This window comes from Callorhinchus milii, unplaced genomic scaffold, assembly GCF_018977255.1.
Source record: "Callorhinchus milii isolate IMCB2004 unplaced genomic scaffold, IMCB_Cmil_1.0 Scaffold2, whole genome shotgun sequence".
NCBI lineage: Eukaryota > Metazoa > Chordata > Chondrichthyes > Chimaeriformes > Callorhinchidae > Callorhinchus > Callorhinchus milii.
This window is the reverse complement of record NW_024704743.1, coordinates 94,127,841-94,150,219: the sequence shown is the minus strand read 5'-3', so window position 1 is coordinate 94,150,219 and position 22,379 is coordinate 94,127,841. Positions and strand designations below refer to the sequence as shown.

Here is a 22,379-nt window from a genome sequence, read left to right as displayed (position 1 = left end):
TCTCTCCTACCTCCCTTTCCCTCACCATCATGAAGATGAAGCCCGCCACTTGCTGCCTTGACCCCCATCCCACCCAGCTTCTGGTCACTCAACTCCCCCTCCTCTGCCCACTGCTGCCTACACAATCAACCAGTCCCTCTCCTCAGGTTCTGTCCCCCTCCCCCTCAAAACTGCTGTCAACAGTCCTCTCAAATACCTTACCCATGATTCCTTCAACCTCACAAATTTTAGACCCATCTCAAACCTGCTCTTCCTGGCCAAAGTTTTGGAATGCGTGGTTGCAAATCAACTTCGTTCACACCTCTCCTTCATTCTCTTCTCAAGCCCCTCCAGTCCGGTTTTTGTCCTGCCCATAGCACAGAGACAACGTTCGTCAAAGTAACAAATGATGTCCTCTCTCTCTCTGTGACCAGGGCTACCTCTGCCTATTCATCCTCCTCGACCTCTCCACTGTGTTCGTCACAGTCAATCTCACCATCCACCTCCATCCCAAGGCTCCATCCTTGGCTCCCTTCTTTTCCTCATCTACACGCTTTCTCTCTGCAGTGTCATCCGCAGACATGGGGTAAACTTCCTCATGTATGCAGATGACACACAAATCTACTTCTCCTCCTCCAGCTGTGACTCCCAGCCTGCTGATATCCTGTCAGCTTGTTTGACGGATATCAAGGCCTGGATGAGCGCAAATTTCCTGCAAAAGAATGTCATCAAGACAGAAGCCATACTCTTTGGCTCCCGTCAACTTCTTCTCTCCTGTGGGTCTGAACTCCTCAACCTCCCCAGGCTCTCCCTCAATCTCACCGAACCCATGCGCAACTTAGGTATCAGGTTCACACGCCTACTTTCCTTTCTACCCCACATCTGTTCCCTGATAGAACCTCTTTTTTCCACCTCCATCACAATGCCCACCTCCGTCTGTACCTCACAACAAAAGCAGCTGAAATCCTCGTCCTTGCCTTCATCACTTCTCGGCTGGACTATTCCAATGCCCCCCTTGCTGGTCTCCTCAGCTCCATCTTACACAAAATACAACTAATTCAAACTCTGCCTTCCGAATACTCAACCGCACAACACTCTGCAACCCCATCACACCAGTCCTGAGAGCTAACTTTGCCCTAACAGCATCACCACCCAAGGATGCACACTCCACTTTACTAAGCCAGTCTGAAACCTTGATGTCTTGTTTGACTGTCAACTATCCTTTCTACCCCACATTCATACCATGACCCGCTCTGCCGTCCCCCACCTCCACAACATCCCCCGGCTCTGCCACTGTTTCACGCTGCAGGCTGCTGAAACCCTTATACACGCATTCGTAACATCCAGGCTTCATGATGCAAATTCTCTGCTTGTTGGCCTCCCCAACTCCTCCCTCCATAGGCTGCAGATCATCCAGAACTCTGTGGCCCGTATCCTCTCCCGCACCATGCTCCGTGGCCCTAGCACCCCCATCCTCACCCGACTCCACTGGCTTCCCATCACTCAGAAGATACAGTTCAAGATCTTGGTCCTCACCTTCAAAGCCCACCATGGCCTCGTTCCTCCCTACCTCTGCGACCTCCTAAACCCCTACCAACCTGCCCTCTTCCCCAGTTCAGCGGGCTCCGGTCTGCTTCACGTCCCCTGCCTCACTCGTCCCACCATAGGCTCCGGTCTGCTTCACGTCCCCCGCCTCACTTTTCCCACTATTGCCGGGTGGGCCTTCAGCCACTCTGCCCCACCCTCTGGAACTCCATCCCACAATCCCTCCACCTTGCCCCCTCCCTTGTGTCCTTCAAGACCCATCTCAAGACGTTCCTCTTCGACCGTATTTTCAATCACCCTCCTTCCCTCCCTACCCTCCACTCTCCCCAATCCTGACCCCCAACTCAGGTCTGAAACACAACTCCCAACGTTCTCTCAACATGAAAGATGCTTCACAAATGTAATTTTGTTGTTGTTGTGCTTGCCAGGTTCTACTGGTTCTCAATTACTGAACAGATTGGTTTCAAGGTCCTTTGACTCATTTTTAAATCCCTTCATGCCCTCACATCTCTCTACCTATCCGATTTGCTTACCCCCCCACTCCCCCACACGTTGTCTCTGCTCGACAGGCTCCAGCCTCCTGTTTATCCCTCCTCTCCACCATCAGTGGCCGTGCCTTCAGCCACTACACCCCGAAACTCTGGAACTCTCTCCCTGAATCCCTCCGCCTTGCCCACTCCCTCCCCACTTTCAAATCCCACTTAAAGACCTTCCTTTTTGATCGTGCTTACGGTCACCTCCCCCCTCCCTCTGGCTCCGGGTCAGATTCTGTCATTGTCAAGCGCTCAGCGACACTACCCCGTGTGAAGGGCGCTGTATAAATGCAAGTTGCTGTATTTGGTTGTATTTATACTTTATCATTTAAAAATTTGCTGGTGGAAAATATAAAAAACAGTGAACTTATGGTTCGTCTTGGATGTTGTCAGTTTCACTGAAGGACTCAATTAAATTACTGCCTCTAAGTGATGGTGCCCCAGTTGCGAAAAGAAATAAGCAGGACCAACAGCAGACCACAGAGAAGTTGTAACTGCTTCCCCAGCATCTCACACTCTTAAGTGCAACAAAAACACATATCACTCAAAATGTGTTTTTCACACATCTATATGCTTAGACTCAACTGATAACAAAAATTAATGTACAGTACTTAAATTGTGCAATATTTTTTCCTCCCTTTGCTTCATTCCACTGAATCCACATTTATATTCTCAGTTGGGAATCTCATTGGATGCTGTAAACTGACAAAGAGGTAAGGTTGAGGGCATGATCATATCTTTCTCTCAATCCAGGCTAAAGTAGTGAGAGTGAAGACTTTCTTTTTCTGCTGAACTTAAGGTTATTTTGTCAGGCCGTTGCTCCATTTTTCACTAGCACATTTATGCAGAGGTACTTTTTTTTAATCCCTGCTGCGTGCAGTGTAGATAGAACAGTTTTGATAAGAAAACTATTTTTTCCTTGTTGCTAGTTCCTATATATTATTGAAGGTCCCACTACACTATCCAAAAGGTGAATGCAGTTTCTCCTGGTTTCCTGGCCAACAATGCTCCAAATCAATAAGACAAACCACTTATTTGTCGGACTTTGCTGTGCACTAAATGGCTTCCCGTTCAAGTTACAAATACAAAGTCTACATTTGACAGTAGTTACTGTGAAGCACTTTGAGACGTTTCAGCTTGATGGGTTATAAAAATGCAAGCTATTTTTTATTATGTTACTTAAGGTTAAAAAAAATTCTCTCTAGTCTTTGGGAAAGCGATGCAAATCTGTGGTTTAAATTAAAAGCATTTTTGGAAGGAACCGTATTTATCCTTTTCAGTTCTCCTGTGCATAGCCTGAGGAAAATGATAGAATTGGACGTTAGACCATTTTATAAAATTTACCTTTGAGGAAAGGGTATTTTTTCAGGCTCTCTGGCCATCCCAGATCACACAGCACCTCTTTGTTGAAGGTGGAGACTTGCTTCCAGATTTTAGCTATTGCCACTCTGCACAAATCATGAGGAAGCATGTGACAACTGTCCAGCCAGGCTCTCCTTCTGATTTCTCCTCCTTCGCAGGAACGTAGCTATACCACAAAGGTACGGTTTAGATTGGGGATTTGACAAAATACGGGATTGAACTGATTCCCAATTACTGTACTTTGTTGCACAGTGAGAATGCTCTTGAATGTAACTGCTATTCTCGCTGGAAGTACATGTTACTAAAGTTGTTACACTTAGAAACATGTGGAATATCTTGTCCAATACGTGTGCGCTCCTGTGTCACTGTACCATCACTTGGATGTTTCCTTGAGATGTCCTACCAGTGGCTGGCCAGCAAACTCACAAGAGGCAAGACAATATCCATTCAACAAGAGGAATTTAGCATTATTTATAAGGATACACACACAGATCATATCAATGAATTTTCTTCTGAAACTGCTTTGAATAACGTGCATAGGCCATTGGAGCATTAAGGTACAGCATGCAGTGAGTTGCCAAGTGGAGGCCAGTCATTTTCCTGCCAGGAGTTGTGGAAACAGGAAGAAAAATCAGAGTGAGTGGAGTGCCACGGAACAATTCTGGCACAGCTCATGTCATCCAGGTTACGAATGAAGTTAGTGGAGGCCTGAAAGAAGGAGGTGCATGGCCTGAGGGAAAAGATAGGATTGGATCTTAGACCTATTTTGTAAAATTTACCTTGGAGGGAAGGGTTATCTCTTTTATTTCAGACAATTTCCTCATCTCTCCTGTATAACTTTTTGAGAATTTTGTTACCTTTTATACCACATGAAAGATGAGCTACCTGATTTAATTACAGAAGTTTTAACAGCCATGTTATTTGATCAATTCAGTCTCATGGAAATCTTTTTTGGAGATGAGACTAGGAGATAAAAGAAATATCCTGCACACTTACTAAAATTATATACTTGGAACAAAGGTAGCTATGTTTTCACTATGTTATGCGTCACATCTTAAAAGATTGCCAACTGATTATTTTCTTTAGTTATCCTTTAACATGCCATCAGACCAAGAAACATACAGAGCTCTGCTTTAATAAGGTCATTGTGTTACCAATGGTGCAGATATATGTTGCTAATTTGCTGGTATGAATCAGCTGTTTATTTTGGGACTGATGTTTGTTAAGCAAACACGATTCCATGCAGATTTGCAGCTGCAGTTCCTGCCTGGGTTGAAGCAACTTAAGATATCCCTGTCAGCCGTTTTTCAAGTGAGGTTGTATGAATTTAGCAGGCGGAACCTGTATTTACTGGCATTCTCAGGGCAAGGTTCAGTCTCAGCATTTTTGTGTGGTTTTATTAAAATAAGGAAGCAAACTGAGGTTAAATAAAACCATGAAGACATAAAATGTTTCCTAAGGGTGAGTGTTAACTTAGTTAGGCACTGTTGGAAATGGTAAAACATATTTGGCATTTGTTGGACATGTTTACAAGATGCAAAGGAAACTAATGATAATAATAATCAATATTAAGATTAAATCCTTGCATTTGATAAAGTGCCTTATCACGTCGTCGAGACGTCTCAAAGTGCTTTACAGGATATACTGTAAAGTGGATTGACTATGTATTTTGTGGGCAAACGCTGCAGCCAATTTGCACATAGCAATGTCCCGCATACAGCCATGGAGTGAATGATCAATTTTATTTGGGGGATTTGTTGGCCGGGACACTGGGAGAAACTGCCTTCTCGTTTCAAATCATGCCATGGGATTTTAACTTCCACCTGAACAGGCAGGGACCTCAGTTTAATGTCTCATCCGATGTTAGGAGCATAAGAAATGCTAGACGAAAGAAGACCAAGGTCCATCCAGTTCATTTTCCACCATCCTGGCAGTGCCGTGTTCTGATCTCCTTGAATATTGTATCCCAAAATATTATTTCTTAAAAGAAATCAATCTAATTTGAAGTTGAAAGCATCGACACTTCCTGCTTCCAGCATCTCCCTATAGATTTACCACTTGCATACTGAAATAGTGTTTCCGCAGATTTGTTTTGAATTTACCCCTCCTTCAAACGCAGGCTATGTCCTATGTTAATTTTCAACCTCTAGTCACACAAAAAAAAATGACTTACCTTCAGTCATTGGCTGTTTGTTAATGAGTTGAGCATATGAAGGTACTTTTGGGAGGAATTGATTGTTATTTGGGCTTTTGAATTACCCAGCAGCATCTCAGGATCCGACAGCTCACTCACTATCTTGTACATATCTATCTTCTACGTATCGATATATGGTTCTCTTTTTGAGACTTACCCATTTTTTACTGGGAGATCAGGTTTGTTGATGTCTTTTCCACTGCCTCTAGAGATTGGTCAATTCCCCCCAAATCGTAGAGGGGGCTGACCTATACTCTTTCACTGTACTCCAAATGTGCCAAGTTCTGTACAGCTTTAACATAACCTGCAACGATTGGAACACAAATGATTTGGCAATTTGGCCAACACCCTTTTTGCTTTTATTTATTCCTGCCTCACACTGTAACTTTCAGCATCCCTGTTATCAACTGGATCAGTGGTGGGCAATCTTTGTGGTTGGCCAACAAAATAAATGTTCTTGATTGAATATTTCTTGATATATGCCATAAATCAAGAAATATTCAATCAAGAAAAAACTGAAAACACACTACCGATCGAACATAGACTCATGCCATTGTTCGGGGGGGCCACAGATTGGTCACCCCTGTACTAAATAAACAGTGTTTACTTTTTTTGAAAAGAGAAAATCCTTTCATTTTCTAGGGTGGAAGAAGTTTTATTTTCCAGGAGTGTAAGTTTTCTTGAGGGGCTGCTGTGTTTTTTTAACCTTGCCCAATTGGCTGTGCATGGTAAAAAAATTATTCAACGTGTTACAGCTGAGCCCAATTCTGTCCTCAAAAATACCTACACATATGCAGGGAGTGGTTAGTGATTAGGCATGAGAATTTGTTTTTATTCCCACTCCCCAGGCCAAGGTGCACTAAGGTCAATTGGAAAGTCTCAACTGTTCCCCACCTAAAATAGTTAATTCACTACAGATTAGAATAGAACGTGCGACCTTCTAGTCAATATGGTTTGGGTCGCACCAGATCATTGGCGAGTTAAAATGAAGTGCTGTGTGTCTGAGAGCGTGCTGAAGCTGCAGAAAGGGAGAAATAATAGTAATAATCCTTGCATTTGATATCGCGCCTTACAACAACAACAACATTACATTTGTATAGCGCCTTTCACGTCGGGAGGACGTCCCAAGGCGCTGGACAGACAGAGTTACGGACTCGAGACGTCTCAAAACGCTGCACGGAATATACTGTAAAGTGAATTGGCTGTATATTATTGGGCAAAGCGTGAACTCCAATTGCGCACAGCCAATATCCCATAAGCAGTCGTGGATTGAGTGACCACATTTTTTTTGAGGGATTATTATCTCTGGAAAAACGATCTGCCAATCTTCTAACAACCAGGTTTCTACTTACTGCTAGGTAAACAGAGACACGTGGAGTAAAGAAACTTGCCCAATGTTTGAATGTTTCAATGTTTGCCAGAAATCGAACCCAGGTCCTCTCACTTGTTAGGCGAGTACTCTAACCACTGAGCTACAGAACTCCACTGCTAAGGGACCTTCAAAACATCTAGAGATTTGTGTAATAAAACATAAGTCGGCGTTTCTTATCATTCTTTATCTTGATACATTTTGGGATATTTAGAAACAACCTTTGAAAAAATTACTATTTTTGAAATTGCAATAATATAGCTTTTGGGGCTGGAAGATTAACTATGGGAATTGCTTCATTGGAAAATGCCAGTTATGATGAGAACCATGAGCACTGGCAGGCAGTAAGCCCTTAATATTCCCATAGTAACAAGGTTAGCCATGGCTATTCTGAGTACCGTCTTACATTTATTGATATGTACAAATTATTTTTGTTTGCACAAGGGCCACATTAGTAACCAATTTTGTAATGTTCTATGAACTGCAGTTCGTGTCAGTGCCAGCCTCAGCTGCCAAAACTACAATTCCCAGGGTTTACTGTTTGATACTCTTGCTATGCTAGGATTTTTACTTGTAGACATTAAAATACAGTGTGAACATCCAGTATAGATTTGCCAAACCCAAGACAGTTAAAGCTATGTTGTCTCCACGGAGACCGTGGCAGCGGAATAGGGCTTTGGTGTAACAGTTTGAGCAGCCGCACTGCCCTGTAATGCAATGGGAGTCAGAAAATGTCATGATGCATATCAGTGCTTCTGTTTATGCCTACAAACCACTATGAGTACATTCCCTCAGGCAGGTAGTTAAATTATTAGGTATGTGTCCAGTTTGTGCACGCAATCAATGTTTCTTTGAAACTTGGAGTATCACAGTATCTTGTAAGCAGGTTTACAATATGCAACACAACAACAACAACTTGCGTTTATATAGCGCCCTTCATGCGGAGTAGCAGCCTGGAGTGCTTGCACGAGGGCAAAGACAGGTTAGTGGAGTGGGCAGATAGTTGGCAAAAGGAATTTAATGTAGAAAATGTGAAGTTATGCATTTTAGGAGTAGGAAGAAAGAAAACAAATGTACTCCAAATGTTAATAACTGAATAGAATAGAATAATACCTGAATCTTAACTGATCAGAGTAGTTGAGAGACCTACTTTTACAGATGTATGCATCTTTATTTAAAGGTGAGAGTGTCTAATAGCCATTTGTACTGCAAATGTTCTGTGTTTCTATGTTGGTCACATACAGGTTTTATGGTGCTGTAAGTTTTATAGAAGGCTGGAAAGCCCGATGACACAATCAAGGCAAAGTTAATTCAGTTGGGTGTAAAGAGACTACAATACATTGCTGCTAATATTTTGATAGTTGCTTTGTATTGGGTGTAATTCAGTAAGGAACACAATTTGAAATGGGGAAGTAAGTCAATAATCCTCCAGATAAATCCTCCACCATCTTCCTGCCATCCATCAAGCAATGATTCCATCAATTGGCGGTTTGTAGCTTGTGCAGTCCTGCAGCTTAGTGGTTAGAGCACTCACCTCGTAAGTGAGAGGACCTGGGTTCAATTACTGGCAGGATGAAACTTTGGGCAAGTTTCCCTTTTCCACGCACCTCTGTTTACCTAGCAGTGAGTAGGAACCCGGTAGTTAATCGATTGGTGGATCACTTTTCCGGGGGTAATAATCCCTAAAAAAAAATATAATTTGGTCATTCGATCCACGATGGTTTGTCGGACATTGCTGTGCGCAATTGGCTGCCGCGCTTTTCCCACAAAATATACAGTATATTCTGTGAAGAGCTTTGAGATGTCTCGAAGACATGATAAGGCGCTATATCAAATGCAAGAATTATTATTAAATAGCAGCTGCTCACCACTCTGCAAATCAGTCAAGATTGATTACAAGCTCTGGATATATGCTCTTTATGTTTTCAGAAATATCGTGAGAATCTCCAGTGATGATGAGAATTTAAATTAGAGTACCCAGCATTCATGGAATTCTGAGAAAACACCTACTTGAGTTAGAGCAGTTTCTGTTTGACTTGTAGTGCTGATTTCACCTATGTATCTCTGTACTTTAGACGAATGAAGGGGCTCATGTAAAATTCTGACTGTTTGCAAAAGGCTTTTAAAAAGAGAAACTTTTGTCTTAGTACAAATGAAGAGCCAGAAACTTTTGAAATGTCAATAATATAGTATTTCAATTTAATGCAAAATGGCAAAAGTAAATTCTTCAGCTAGCTATTACAATACATACTTAAAGCTATTTGATTCTTAGCTGCACACACAATAACCAATCGTTAGATGTTCACACAATTACACATTTTTATATGATGTGTAATAATGTTTATATTTTATCATTCATTAGAATAAGCTTTTGGTTGCTGGTGATTGCTTATAAAAACTAGTCACTACATTCAATAGTTTTGAGATGTTTTGACATATAAGATGTTATAAAAATGCAAAATTGTTTATTTCTTCAACTGATCTTTTACACTGTATCTCAGTCAATTACTGTCAATGTAACTGGCTAACAACATGGTCTGAGAAAGTACATAGTCTGATAGAGTGGGGTCTGATAGAGTGATGGGAACAAACAACACAAATGCTTAGAATAATAAGTGATTGGACCTTTTTCCCCCAAGTAAATGGCAATTATATCCTGGGAAAATGTTGTTCCATGATTCATGAGTTTTAGTATTGTGTTTCAAAGTTTGAACTGATGGTGAGGGGCGCTATATAAATGCAAGTTGTTGTTCTTATTATTAATCAGATTGTGTATGTGTTGAATGGTCTTCTATATAGTTAACACAATGAGAGAGAATGCAAGAAAGGCAGAATTGGCAATTTGATTCAAATTGCAGAACAGTATATTGCTAACAGTATATTTATTAATTTATTGAATGCAAGTATTATTTTTTAACAAAAGTAATAAAATCCATTTGAATCTGTTGTTTCTTGTAGGCAGAAGCTTGTGATCCAGGATCAAGAGGGCCCTGTTATTTTGTGCACTTATTTTAGCCAGAAGATACTTTCAAACAAAGATCCTGGAACAAAAGATAATTATTGCTGTCCGGGGCAAACCGAAATGGTCAGGAAAGCTCCAATATCTTTAGCGATGAGATTCAACTTGACTGCTTCAAAACTAAAGCACGACTTTGATTGTGATCAGGTGAGCTTCATCACGATTCAATTTTTCTGAATAATCTTGCAAGTTAAACTAAGGAGGACATTATTAAATAGGTTATTGTGGTTCATTAGTAAAGCTAAGTGGATTTTGTTTATTTCACTCATATTATTCAGCCTGGCTCAGTTGGTAGTAATCTTGCCTCTGATTCAGAAGGTTGTGGGTTCAACTCTTACATCGGGTCTTGGAACTCCCATAGTGAGTCTGAAACTCCATTGGAGTACTGGGGTAGCACTGAGTTGTTGGAGGTGCTGTCCTTTAGATGAGATGTTAAACCAAAGTCGAGTCTGCCTGTTCAGGTGAACATTAAACATCCCGTGGCACTGTTTGAAAAGAGAAGAGAATTTTCTGGTTTCCTGGCCAACAATCCCAAGATAAAACAAAAAGGTCATAATGGTTATTAACTTCATGGCTGTTTGCTGGTTGCTGCTGTTTGGCATCTCCTTGGAGTTTGATGGCACAAATTAATTTTTAAAACACCAATTGGAAAACTCAAGTGTTGTGTAGCTGCAACTGGACAACCTGCCCACTGCTGCCTCTGCTAATCACTTCTGTCTGCTCTCATATCTTTACAAGTTCTCCCTTATCTTTTCAAATGCTCTTGGGATGTTTGAGACTCACTTCACCCTTGAGGTAGTGCCATACTGCCTATACAGTGGTATCTCTCTCTGTTGTTACAGGGGAGAGGCTCCACCTCCCATAGTGTCTATTTAGCTTTCCCTTGGCTAAGAGACACAACAAACTGAACGACAGGAGAGCAGACATAATAAAATAGATTCAAAATCTAAAGGAAAGTTAAAAAGTCAGAAGAGGAGCTTGAGAATCACGAAACAGAGATCTGGACCTTGGATAGAGGTCGGTAGTAATTTTAGAATTAGAGATTATAGAACACTTCCCAATCGTCACCAACAGCTTGTAGTTATATAGCGCCCTTCACACAGGATAGAGTCTTAGAGCAATGCATCGTGGCAGAATTGTTCACCGAGCAAGGGAGAAGGGGGAGGTGATCATAGATGTGGTCAAAGAAATAGGTCTTAAAGTGGGATTTAAAGATTGATAAAGACGCAGAGAGATTGAGGCAGAGAGTTCCAGATGTTAAGTCAAATTATCTACAGAAAGGGAAAGGCAAGGGGAAGAGACCACTACTAGTTGTGTTTGATCTGTGGAAGGAGTGGGCTTGACAGGTCGAATGGCCTTTTCTTATGTCTTAATTAACTCCTTGTATGTTGAATCATGCTTTTTGTATTTTTCTTGGATGTTGGTAGAGATTCCCTGTCAGGGAGACTGAGTTGCAGTGAGCAATTACTAAGCCCTGAGTTCAACCCTAGATGAGGTTGTGTAAGGTCAGATAACTCAAAACAAAAAAGATTGCATGAGCAGATTTGATGGGAACCGTGTCATCTGGTAGCTCAAGTTCTACTATCAGCTGTCAACTTGACTCACTTTTCAGCTCTGAATCAGAAGTTGGTGGGCTGAAGCTTGTGCCAAGATTAGAGATTACTTTTTCTGTAGCTTGAGGAAGCAAAATTCACCAGTTCTGGGCCAAAGTTCCATTTGGTAAGAGAGCAAGAGCTCTACCTGTTCTAATCCTGAGAAAATTATTTCCTTGAAATCACGAGGGTTTGAAATGAAGTGAATTGTAGAAATCACAACACAGGAGCTAATAAGGGGGTTTTTATTTATTGCCCTCAGTTGTCTGCACCTCCAAGCCCTTACGAAGTCATCCAGCAGTAGTGAGACGTCTCAACGATGTGATAAGGTGCTGTATCAAAATGCAAGGACTATTATTAAGATGAGTTAGGCTAACCGCCTGTCATCAGTAGTGCCCTGGATCACTGTGGCTGTGGAACTGGATAACTAAGATCTACAGGATTGACTTGATTTCAACATTCTGTTGTCAAGCACGTGACCTTGGAGGAAGCTCAGCTCCAAGGAGACCTCAATTACACCTCTTTCCCCCCAAGATAGTTTTTTCTAGTTAGTTCTTATTGTATCATATTAAACTCCTCATAATTTTGAATACCTATGTTGTGAGTTTTTAATAATTATATTTCTGAATAGTTAAAACTAAATCTACTGCAATAGAGCTTGCTTTTCACAGTTAGGAGGCAGCCACAATTTGTCGTAAATGAAGGCCACATTACAGTATATTCAAGGTCATGTAATCACAATGTTGATGTCTAAATGCCAACATTGTAAATATCGACATTTAAGCAATTTTAGCGCCAACAAAAATGTGGGTGCAGGAAGCAATTACAGTAGCATTATATCAGAGGTCATAACATTATCAGAGGGTTAGAAAATCCACACTGTGACTATAAAACTTGTGATAGGAAAAGAGTTCTTGGATCAAGTATGCTGAGAGAATGAAATGATAATGTGTTCTCAAAACAGGATAAAGCGAGGAGTGCTGAAAATCCATCTGCAACCCAGCAGGAAAGCCTTAAGAAGGAAAGGGGTATTACGCATTGGTCTGCAGATAACCTTGTGTGGGACTCCCTGCTTGAAGTGATTGAAAGCCAGGGAACAGCAGGATGGACAAAGCAAAATGTGAAAGTTGTTATACAAAGAGTGTACTGCCTTCCTGTTAAAGACATTCTTCACAATCAGCTGACCAGAAAAGACCAGTCAGATATTTCCTTGCCATCAAATGTAGGTCAGCAAAATGCAAGGTAAGCCAAACACCCTTTGCTATTGAGTGTTCGGAATTTACCTGAGTTAACTTTTGCAAGTCTGCCGCGGCCTTAACCATACTCTGTTCAATTCCAAACAGTTTCAGTATCTTATCACTGCAAGTAATTGATATGAGACTTGCAATCAGATGCAAATATTTTGTTTTGTATCATAATAGAGGCTGTGATCATAAGTGTAATCCTTAAGAGCATGGCCTTCATGCATATTTTATCACTAGAAATTCTGTAACTGATCTGCTTGTAGATGTTTTACAGCACCAGTATTTCATTCAATTCTGATGATTTACGTGCAAACATCGAAAGAAGTTAATTGGTGGGCATTTGCCAAGTCTTGACACTATCTGGGTGAATGAATTCCAAGGGTTAATAAGCTTCACAACAATTCAATTATGATGACATCAATTTACTATTTCACCATTCTTTATATATGGTATATAGTCCTGCAGCTTAGTGGTTAGAGCGCTTACCTTGCAAGCGAGAGGACCTGGATTCGATTCCCGAGCAGGGCGAAACATAAGGGAGGTTTCCTTACTCCACATACCCCTGTTTACCTAGCAGTAAGTAGGAACCCGGTTGGTAGTCAATTGACGGATCACTTTTCTGGGGAGAATAATCCCTCCAAAAAAATAATAATCATAATTTGGTCACTCAATCCATGACTGTTTGTGGGACACTGCTGTGCACAATTGGCTGCCGCGTTTTGGCCATAGATATACAGTCAATTCACTCTTCAGTATATTCTGTGAAGTGCTTTGAGTCATCTCGAAGATGTGATAAGGCGCTATATCAAATACAAGGATTATTATTATTGTAAAGACGATTCGATTTTAATTACAGAGGATTTGAAACCAGTACATGGTTTGAATTTTAGATGCATATATGCAGATGAGTTTCAAAATTTCAGGGTTTGGGATATACAATAGAGACTTGATTTTAATACTATTTTCCGAGTTCAAAGTTTTGTTTCTCATGCTCAGGTATGTTTCAGTTCCTCTCTCAGTCTCTATATGAATGCAAGTTGGTGTTTTTGTTGTATGAGTTACCATATTCTGGTTGAGGTTTTACCCACTTTCAAGACCCTATCTCACTACCCACCAACGGTTGTCGTCTTAACTTCCACCCAGTCGATCACCCCAAAACAGGCAATCTGTCTCCCAGATCTCAGTATTTTAAGGCTACTAGTGGAACAACTGTAGTACAAAGAACATCCTAATCTTTGATTCTTTTCAAAGAACAACAGTTGGTTTTATTTCTTTTTAAGTGTTTCAGTGTTCTTTCAGACGTGAATTTCTTTTTTTTTTCTTTTAGAAATGGGCATATTTCACACAACACATCTCTGTTTTAAAAAAAACAGAATCTTAGAACTGCATTAGATTCAACAAGAAAAGCAACTTGCATTTGTGAGTCGAGCCAGGCTCAGTGGGTAGCACTCCGGTTTCTGAGTCAGAAGGTAGTGGGTTCAAGCCTGACTTGGAATCACACAGTCTTTAAGAAGCTGACATTCCAGTGCAGTGCTGGGGATGTATTACATTGTCGTTGGTGTATTGCATTGTCGGGAGGTGCCTTCCTTCGGATGCGATATTAAATCAAGCTCCCATCTGCCTGTTCAGGTGAATGTTAAAAATGCCTATCCCATCCTATTCGCAAAGAGAAGGGAGTTTCCCAGTGTCCTGGCCAACAAATCCCCCAAATAAAAAAAATGGTCACCCACTCCATGGCTGTTTGTGGGACATTGCCTACGCAAACTGGCTGCTGTGTTTCGCTCACAAAAATACAGTCATTCCACCTTATAGTATATCCTTTGAAGTGCTTTGAGATGTCTCTATGACGTGATAAAGTGCTATACCAAATGCAAGGATTATTATTATTTATATAGTGCCCTTCACACGGGTTAGTGTCTCAGAGCACCTAATAGTGGTAGTGTTTGACAAGTAACACAATTCAAGAACAACATGGGCAAATCCAATTTTTTAATTTTCCGGTAGCTACTATTGGAGTTCTCGGATAGACACTTGCAGTTTTATGCTCATTAGTAGTTGATATTAACATTATTAGACAGGCAAAAATGATCTTTAAATTATTGATTTCCAGGGAACATCCCTATTTGTCCATATTCCTATAAGTGAATAAATTTCAAGAATAAACTATTAATAATCAAAGCAACTAAGTGACTATAAATTGGTGGACTCGGCATCAACAATGGCAAAAGAACAACAACAACAACAACAACAAGATTCCATTTATAGAGTGGAAAGAAAGCCACAGTTTGTTATGTCGAAGTGCAGCATCAAAGCCATGAATTTCCACTTCTTAGCACCTCTGCGTCAGAAGGATGTGGGTTCAAACCCCACTTGCCATTCCAGTGCAGTACTGGGTTAGAGGTACTGTCTTTTGGCTAATGCATCTGAACTAAGCTCCATCTGTTTTCAGGTGAACGTTAGATTCCCACGAATCATTTAAAGAGAGAAGGGAGTTTACCCAGTGTCCCAACAATCCTTCTGTTCAGGTGATCATTCACCTCATGGCTATGTGCAAAATAGCTGCCGCCTTTGCATACTATACTTGACAGTAATTACTTGTGAAATACAGATGCCTTGACGTGTACAGTACAGTAACGTTCTCATACTTCTAAAACATGATTTCCGTCACTTCTTTGGTAGGGGAAATACCTAATTGCCCTGTGGCGGTAAAACAGGAAGCCGTGACCTATCTGTGCATTTGTATTTTTTATTTTATTAATAGAAAATAATATCAAAATCCCATGTTATTTCTGTACACGTAAGAACTGTGGTCTTTGCAAATTCTGATGATGCTTTTAGAGACTTAAATAGCATGCAATTCAGGTTTTCCATACCTTTCTCAATGCAAAATAATGCCAGTTAACAGTGAAATTAGTTTCACTTTCATCTGAAAATGCATGAAAGTATTCATTTTGTGAAAGTTGTGAAATATTTCTAAAACAACTTGTACACTTCCACTCAGATATGACCCAGGTTCCAGCTCCTTTCCGACTCAGACACGACCCTGACACCTGTTCCACTCAGACACTGCCTTGGCCCCTCTCAGCCCCTCTCATAGTCAGACATTACACCAACACTCGCCCATTCAGACATGACTCTGCCATTCTCCCCACCCAAATTCAGGCCTAGCACCATTCACTCTCACTCTCAGCAGTCCTTGATAGATAGAGAGGATCCTAGTTGAAGACGGTGGAATATACAACAGCAAATAACTGGCTGCCTATTCTGAAACTGCGAATGATGGATGGCCTTGGTGGCAATGTAAGTCAGAGACACTGTAAGAGTTTGAAAGTTCAAAATATTTTTATATCACTTAAGGTATTGCATTGTTTGATTTTTGGCCTCAGCAGTGCAGGACTCTTCAATTGCCCCCCAGTTATCAACAAACTTTCTTGTTTTATTCTGTTAAAACCCACAATCGGGCCAACTATGTCACTGGGGATCGATATCTGTGCTCATCTTCCCAGTGCTTGGGACGTCCTCCCGACGTGAAAGGCGCTATACAAATGTAATTTTGTTGTTGTTGCTGTCATGAGTGAGTGTTTAGAAACAAAGTGGCTGACTGGCAACAACAGAAACAATTTACATTTATATAGGGCTTTTCACGTTGGGAGACTGACTTAAAGCGCTTCGAACTGTTGCCTGGGGATGGGGGAAGCTGAGGAAGGAGGGGAATGATGGTTGAAAGCACAGTCAAAGAGATGGGACTTAAGTAAGCTTCCCACTCAGCCAATTTTAACCGGCCTGACCGTTTTGTTTACTGCCTTGCAAGTTGTTGGCTTTTTACAGTGCCTGGATGTGAGTGAGAGAGACTAGAGAGCGCACCTGGGACCTAGCAGACAACATGAGAGCGTAGGCTACAGTGTGTAACATGAGACTGAGAGAGAATGCGATAACACACATGCAAAACCTATTTAATTACAGCCTATTTAAAATGGTTCTTCACTGAAATTCACAGTGGTATGAATGTTGTATGTACTAACATAATGTGAATGAACAATGCTTGATTGAACTTTTGATCACAACACATGCAGTTGCTGTAGGAGTGAGCTTCAAATTGAAGTAAGTAGCTACATGTGTTGTGACCAGAAGTTTCAATCAAGCGAGGAGCTTCATTTTGTACAGTAATGTTCAAGGAAATAAGTTGGAAAGTTCTGAGAGGAGAGAGACGTGTTATGTGGCAATGGCGCCCAGTGAATTGTGTCTGAATGGATTGATGAGGAGGCGCTTTTTGACTTGGTGGCCTTTTTTTTGTGTCAACTTTTTTTGCTTCGCTGAGTCGGCAGCAGCCGTTTTCTTTCTTGGGAATCCTAGGCTTAAGGTTGGTTTTGATGGCGGAGAGGGAGGAGACAAGGCAAAGTGGTCAAACAGGACAGACGATTTGCACTGATTCCTTAGATGGAATGAACACCCATGCAGATTGATGTGGTCATGAGATTGATGAGAAGAGATGGTGCTGATGGGAGATGGGAATGAGAGCCTTAGTCTTTTAGACAATGAGCCTTAGAAAGTTAGAACTCATCCAGAATTTGATGTTTGACAGGCAATCATTCAGAACAGCAGTGGTCCTGAACTGGAGGGTAGAGTCAAAGAGATAGAGTTGGGTGTCATTCATATACATATGGCAGAAAAATAATAATAACAATAATAGCATTTGATGTAGTCCTGCATGTGTTAGTGTGGGGGTGGGAGGAGGGCAGCAGTCTGTATAAATAATTGTGCCATATAGCATGGTGAAAAATAGCCTGTGTGGTGACCTAGAATATTTGTGCGCCATGATTCCTAACAACCGCGTGTTGGTTATCATTTATTAAGCCTAACCCCCTACCAACCTGTCCGCTCCCTCCGCCTGCTTCATGTCCCCCGCCTTGCCTGCCCCACCGTTAGCGGGCAGGCCTTCAGACTCTCTGCGCCCACCATTTGGAACTACATCCCACAGTCCCTCTGCCTCTCCCCCTCCCTTGTCTCCTTCAAGATCCATCTCAAGACCCTCCTCTTCGACCATGCCTTCGATCGCCCTCCTACCCATATCCTCCCCACCCTCCACCCCTCCTGATCCCAACCACCAGCCCGGTGCAGATCCATGACTATCTTGCATTTTGGGACAGTCTCTTGACGTGAAAGGCGCTATACAGATGTAATTTGTTGTTATCTGCTAATCTTTTCTCATACACTCTCTTTGTCTCTTTTATTCCCTTTTCAAATTCTCTGTACTTTCTGCATTCTACTTGATTCTCTACTGTTATGAACCTGACATTTATCATAAGGCTCCTTTTTCTGTTTTAATTTTAATCCCAATTTCTTTAGTCATCCAGGGAGCACTAGCTTTCAATGCCAAAAGATGTAATAAATTCTAGTTCAATTTTGGTCCTATATTGACCCTACAACACTATAACAATGCCATGCACTTTTATTTATTGAAGCGCAGTGGATAATCAGGCTGGGAGATTCATATCCTATCCATTGCTTTACTTTTTAAAGAAAACTAGCTTTCTTTACCCATGTGCTTGTTGGAAACCCAAGTGCAGCAGATTTGTTTTTCCTGTGGGCAATTTTGCCATCACATGCTTTGTTCTGAGAAACTTGTGGTTTGGCAGGATCTATGTGTATGTGTGTGTGTGTGCGCACTCATGCTGTCATTTGCTCACATGTGATGTTACCTGATGCCTTTCTCAGCAACTGCTGCTCGTAAACAAATTCATAGATTTGGAGCAAGCAGATCGAGAGCAGTTAATTCATTCACAAAGTGGTGAAGCTGCTGGTGTGATATCGCCAGATGACTGTGCAGTCTTGACGTGCTAGTTGGAGGAGGAGTTGCAGTGTTTGTTCTTTCGGTAGCACTTTATTGAGCTGTTCCAGCTGTAGCTAGTTTGAGTGGGCCAATTCTAGACTATTAAAGCAACCTTCTGCTTGGAATGGCTTATTCTGTACTAGCAAGTAATTTGTGCATAAGTAAACCAATAAATCAATGATTTAAAAATTCTGCTGACTAGCTTTAATTTGTCACTTGTACAAAGATCTAATTGTACATCACTCAGTATTAATCCTGTCTGAGGTGCTGGAACCTATCTGTCTGAATCTCCTTGTGGGTCTATTCCTTCAGAAAACTGACTTGCAGTGCTGCAATATAAATGCAGGCAGTAAAAAAGGAAATTAGTTCAATTTCAAAGAAAGGCTGAGCCATTAAAAGCTCCAGGGCAGTCCATTGGCCTGCTGTAAGATATTTAAAAAATCTTATTTCGAATGTTATTAAAAGAACTGGGCTTTTTATCTTGTAGTAAAATTAAAGATTGACCTGTGTCAGTTAGCAGAGCTTTGCATAAGGGCTTACCTGTGTATAAGCAGACCTCTCCTCAGCTCCACCAAAAACAAAGTCGAGTGGGTCAGCACTGGCTCTCTGCCCCTGGATCTCTCCATCACTGAAAGAAATGTTGTATTTATGTTATGGCATTAAAGAGCCCATCACTGGCAGCAGCAAAGAACCTAAAGTTGTTGAGTAGGAGTATTGGTTTTGGCCTTTGAAAGAATACGACAATTTTAAAGGCAAAGTAGTTTGTTTCAAGGAAGATAATATGGGTGGATTTTAAAAGCTTATGAATATAAGTATGAGTATTAAAGAAAACCTTCCACAGCATTTTTTAAACTTTTGTGTTTGGATGTGGGAGACAGTTGCATTTTGGGAGGCACTTGCATTGTGTGTCAGCCGAGCCCAGTGGTAGTAATCTCGCCTCCAAGTCAGAAGGGACTTGGAATCAAATCGTCTAAGATGACACTCCAACGTAGTGGTTGGGGGGTGTTCTATTCTCAGAGATGCGTCCCTCGGATGAGATGTTAAACTGAGGTCCTCTCTGCCTGTTCAGGCGGACGTGAAAGATCCCATGGCACTATTCGAAAAGAGAAGAGAATAGTGTTCTGGCCAACAATCTCCCTAATAAAATTGTTCACTCGCTCCATGGATGTTTGTGAGACATTGCCATATGCAAACTGGCTGCTGCATTTCGCCCATAAAATACACAGTCAGTCCACTGTAATGCTGTACAGTGTATCCTCTGAAGCGTTTGAGACGTCTTTAACGACGTGATAAGGTGCTATATCAAATGCAAGGATTATTATTTATTCCCCGTGACTGGTTGTCCTGAGGAGATGGTGGTGGGGCCTCTGTCAAAAACACTGCAATCCTTGTGCGATGCTGCTCCCACCATGTTGTGAGAGTAGGTGCTTTCCCGCATCGTAAACAGATTTTGTCATTGAATTGGTTTGGTTTCAGGTTATCCTGATGCAGTGTTTGACAACCACCTGACTGTATTCTTATTCTGTCAATGATTCAGTCAAGCATTTGAGATGGACTGATGTAAGTAGATTTGCCTAGTAAAACAAATCACGATTAAGAAACAAAATACCTTCTCTTTTGGGGTGTAATTGGGTGTCCTGTTTTTACATGAAATTTTGCATGTAACAAGTGGGAAGGGTTTTTGAGAATGGGAGTGATGACAGCTGTTTTCAAGAGGATGGGAATTGTGCCAGTGCACAAAGAGGTTGTCTGTTAGCAGGGTGCAAGGAGGTTGAGCTGGGACGTCAGAAGTGAGAGGTAGGGATGGGTTGAGGAAGCAGATGACGGGTTTCATTTGGGAAATGACGGAGGAGAGGGAAGAAAAACTGGATGAGGGAAAGTGGGGAGGGAGGGAGGGGTGGAGAAAATTGCTTGTTGGGAAAATGCCAGCGTAAGTGGTGCCTCAGGACATGAAGAGGTTCTCCTTCAGGGAACCACATAATATTGCGCCGACCTGTGAGAACTTGGCATGGATCCAAGGCCTCATTCGAGCCGAATCCTCGTGGGTCAGGATGATGTCTGTGGGGTTCTGTAGAGGAGACAGATTTACGTCTCATCATTCCTTTTTAGCACAAAGCACCATTTGCACTGTTTTTCCAGTGAACACTTTTTAATCCTCAGTGAGCACTGAGCACTGACAGGACTCAGACACTTATCCTTGCTTGATATTAAGTCATATCTAAACCTGAACATTATCTGAACATTTTTAAGATCATTTGTCAATGTAAATCCTTTGTTGAATTTAAGGTGACTGTGCGTTTTATATTGTCAGCTTGAGACATTTTCTCTTCATAATGTTTTCAGCTTTTTATGCTACTATATTTTCTAACACTATCAAAACTGAATTTAAATAAAAAATGTAACCCGGACATGTTATGCTAGCAACGGATTAAAATTAGAAATGAACAGGATTTGTTGTTCCCTTTAAGTAAAGCAGCATTGAGTTGTTTTTCACCAAGAGAACACAATGTACTGGCTGAACCCAGCCTGGAGAACTGTTATCATAGATTTCTTGTATTCTGGTTGGTGGAACCGCTGAAAGTCTATCCCGCCTACTCTTGCTATCCCATTGAGGCCTCCTCGAGGTTTGTGGTTACTTTTGTGATCCCAGCTGCCTGTCACTGGCTGACTTTTTTGGCCCTGAAGGGAATAGCAAGCAGTTCCTGGAAACTGGAGTGAATGTTGGGAACTGTCGCTATTTAACTCTGGAACAGAACCAGATACTGTACTGCTTGGTTAAAGAAACAGATGAATGAGAACTGTTCAAAGAACATGACCGTTGAAAACCATATGCAGCAATGTTACTCGGTGTGTGCCATACAGTCATTTCATGAAGGAATTTATTTATGCATGTTTTTCCAGATTATGGATAAGTAACACGCTTTTTTGTTGGTTTTAAATGGGGAAGGCGGTTCTAGAATTTCTCCAGAAACCTGAGAATTTATAAATTAACTTTCTTTATCCGAGCTGAATGTTCTATCCTATCACATTAAAGGTCAACAAGTACCATAACATCTTTGAATGGCTTAAATGTTCTTGTGAAGTTTTTTTTATTCAATGATTTTGACCTTTGTCAAGTGAAACCAAATTTAGCTTAGAGAATGTAACTCGCATTGTAAAATGTCACCAGATTCAACCACAATGTTGTGTCAAAGGATGGACAGAGAAATTGACTTTAATCACACAATAGTAAAAAAAACACTATTTGAACAACATTTCAATAATAGGCAAATCATATTTTCTGCCAAGGCTTACAAACTTCAGTACTAATTCACACTGGCCAGGTTATGATAAGGATACCTGCTCCAGAGGGTGACTTTATGCCTCAGTGTGCTCCCTCATACTGAAAGCTGTCTTTTCTGGGATATATAGGAAATAATAACTTTTTTCCTGATTAGTCAGAAAGCGGTGATACAACTCAGGGATTTGTCAAGGCATCAGTACTGAAGTACCTTTTTTTTTTATCCCCTAATGTGGACTAGAAGAGTCTTTCTCTATTGTCATCCATCTCTGTACCACCCTCCAAAAACTTGTACCAAAAAAGTTTACCCAAAGTTGTTGCAATTTTAATCTTTTTCTTAATCATGTAGCTATCAATAAGAAAGAATCTGAATATTTAGCACATTTAAATGTCCCGAGGCACTTGTAACAGTTTTTTCTTGTCTAAGAAAAC

General features: G+C 41.2%; 1 protein-coding gene across 6 annotated transcripts in view; it reads left to right on the top strand.

Moving 5' to 3' along the window:
• spidr (scaffold protein involved in DNA repair) overlaps window positions 1–22,379 on the top strand; it is a 160,505-nt gene that overhangs the window by 94,369 nt on the left and 43,757 nt on the right. For 5 of the 6 annotated variants that reach the window (XM_007887997.2, XM_007887998.2, XM_007887996.2 and 2 more), the window contains 2 exons: window positions 9,941–10,148; window positions 12,558–12,835. The exons of the other annotated variant lie outside the window; for it this stretch is intronic. In XM_007887997.2, the coding sequence (XP_007886188.2) occupies window positions 9,941–10,148; window positions 12,558–12,835 (486 nt within the window). The remainder of the gene's footprint in view (window positions 1–9,940; window positions 10,149–12,557; window positions 12,836–22,379) is intronic. 6 annotated transcript variants of the gene reach the window in all.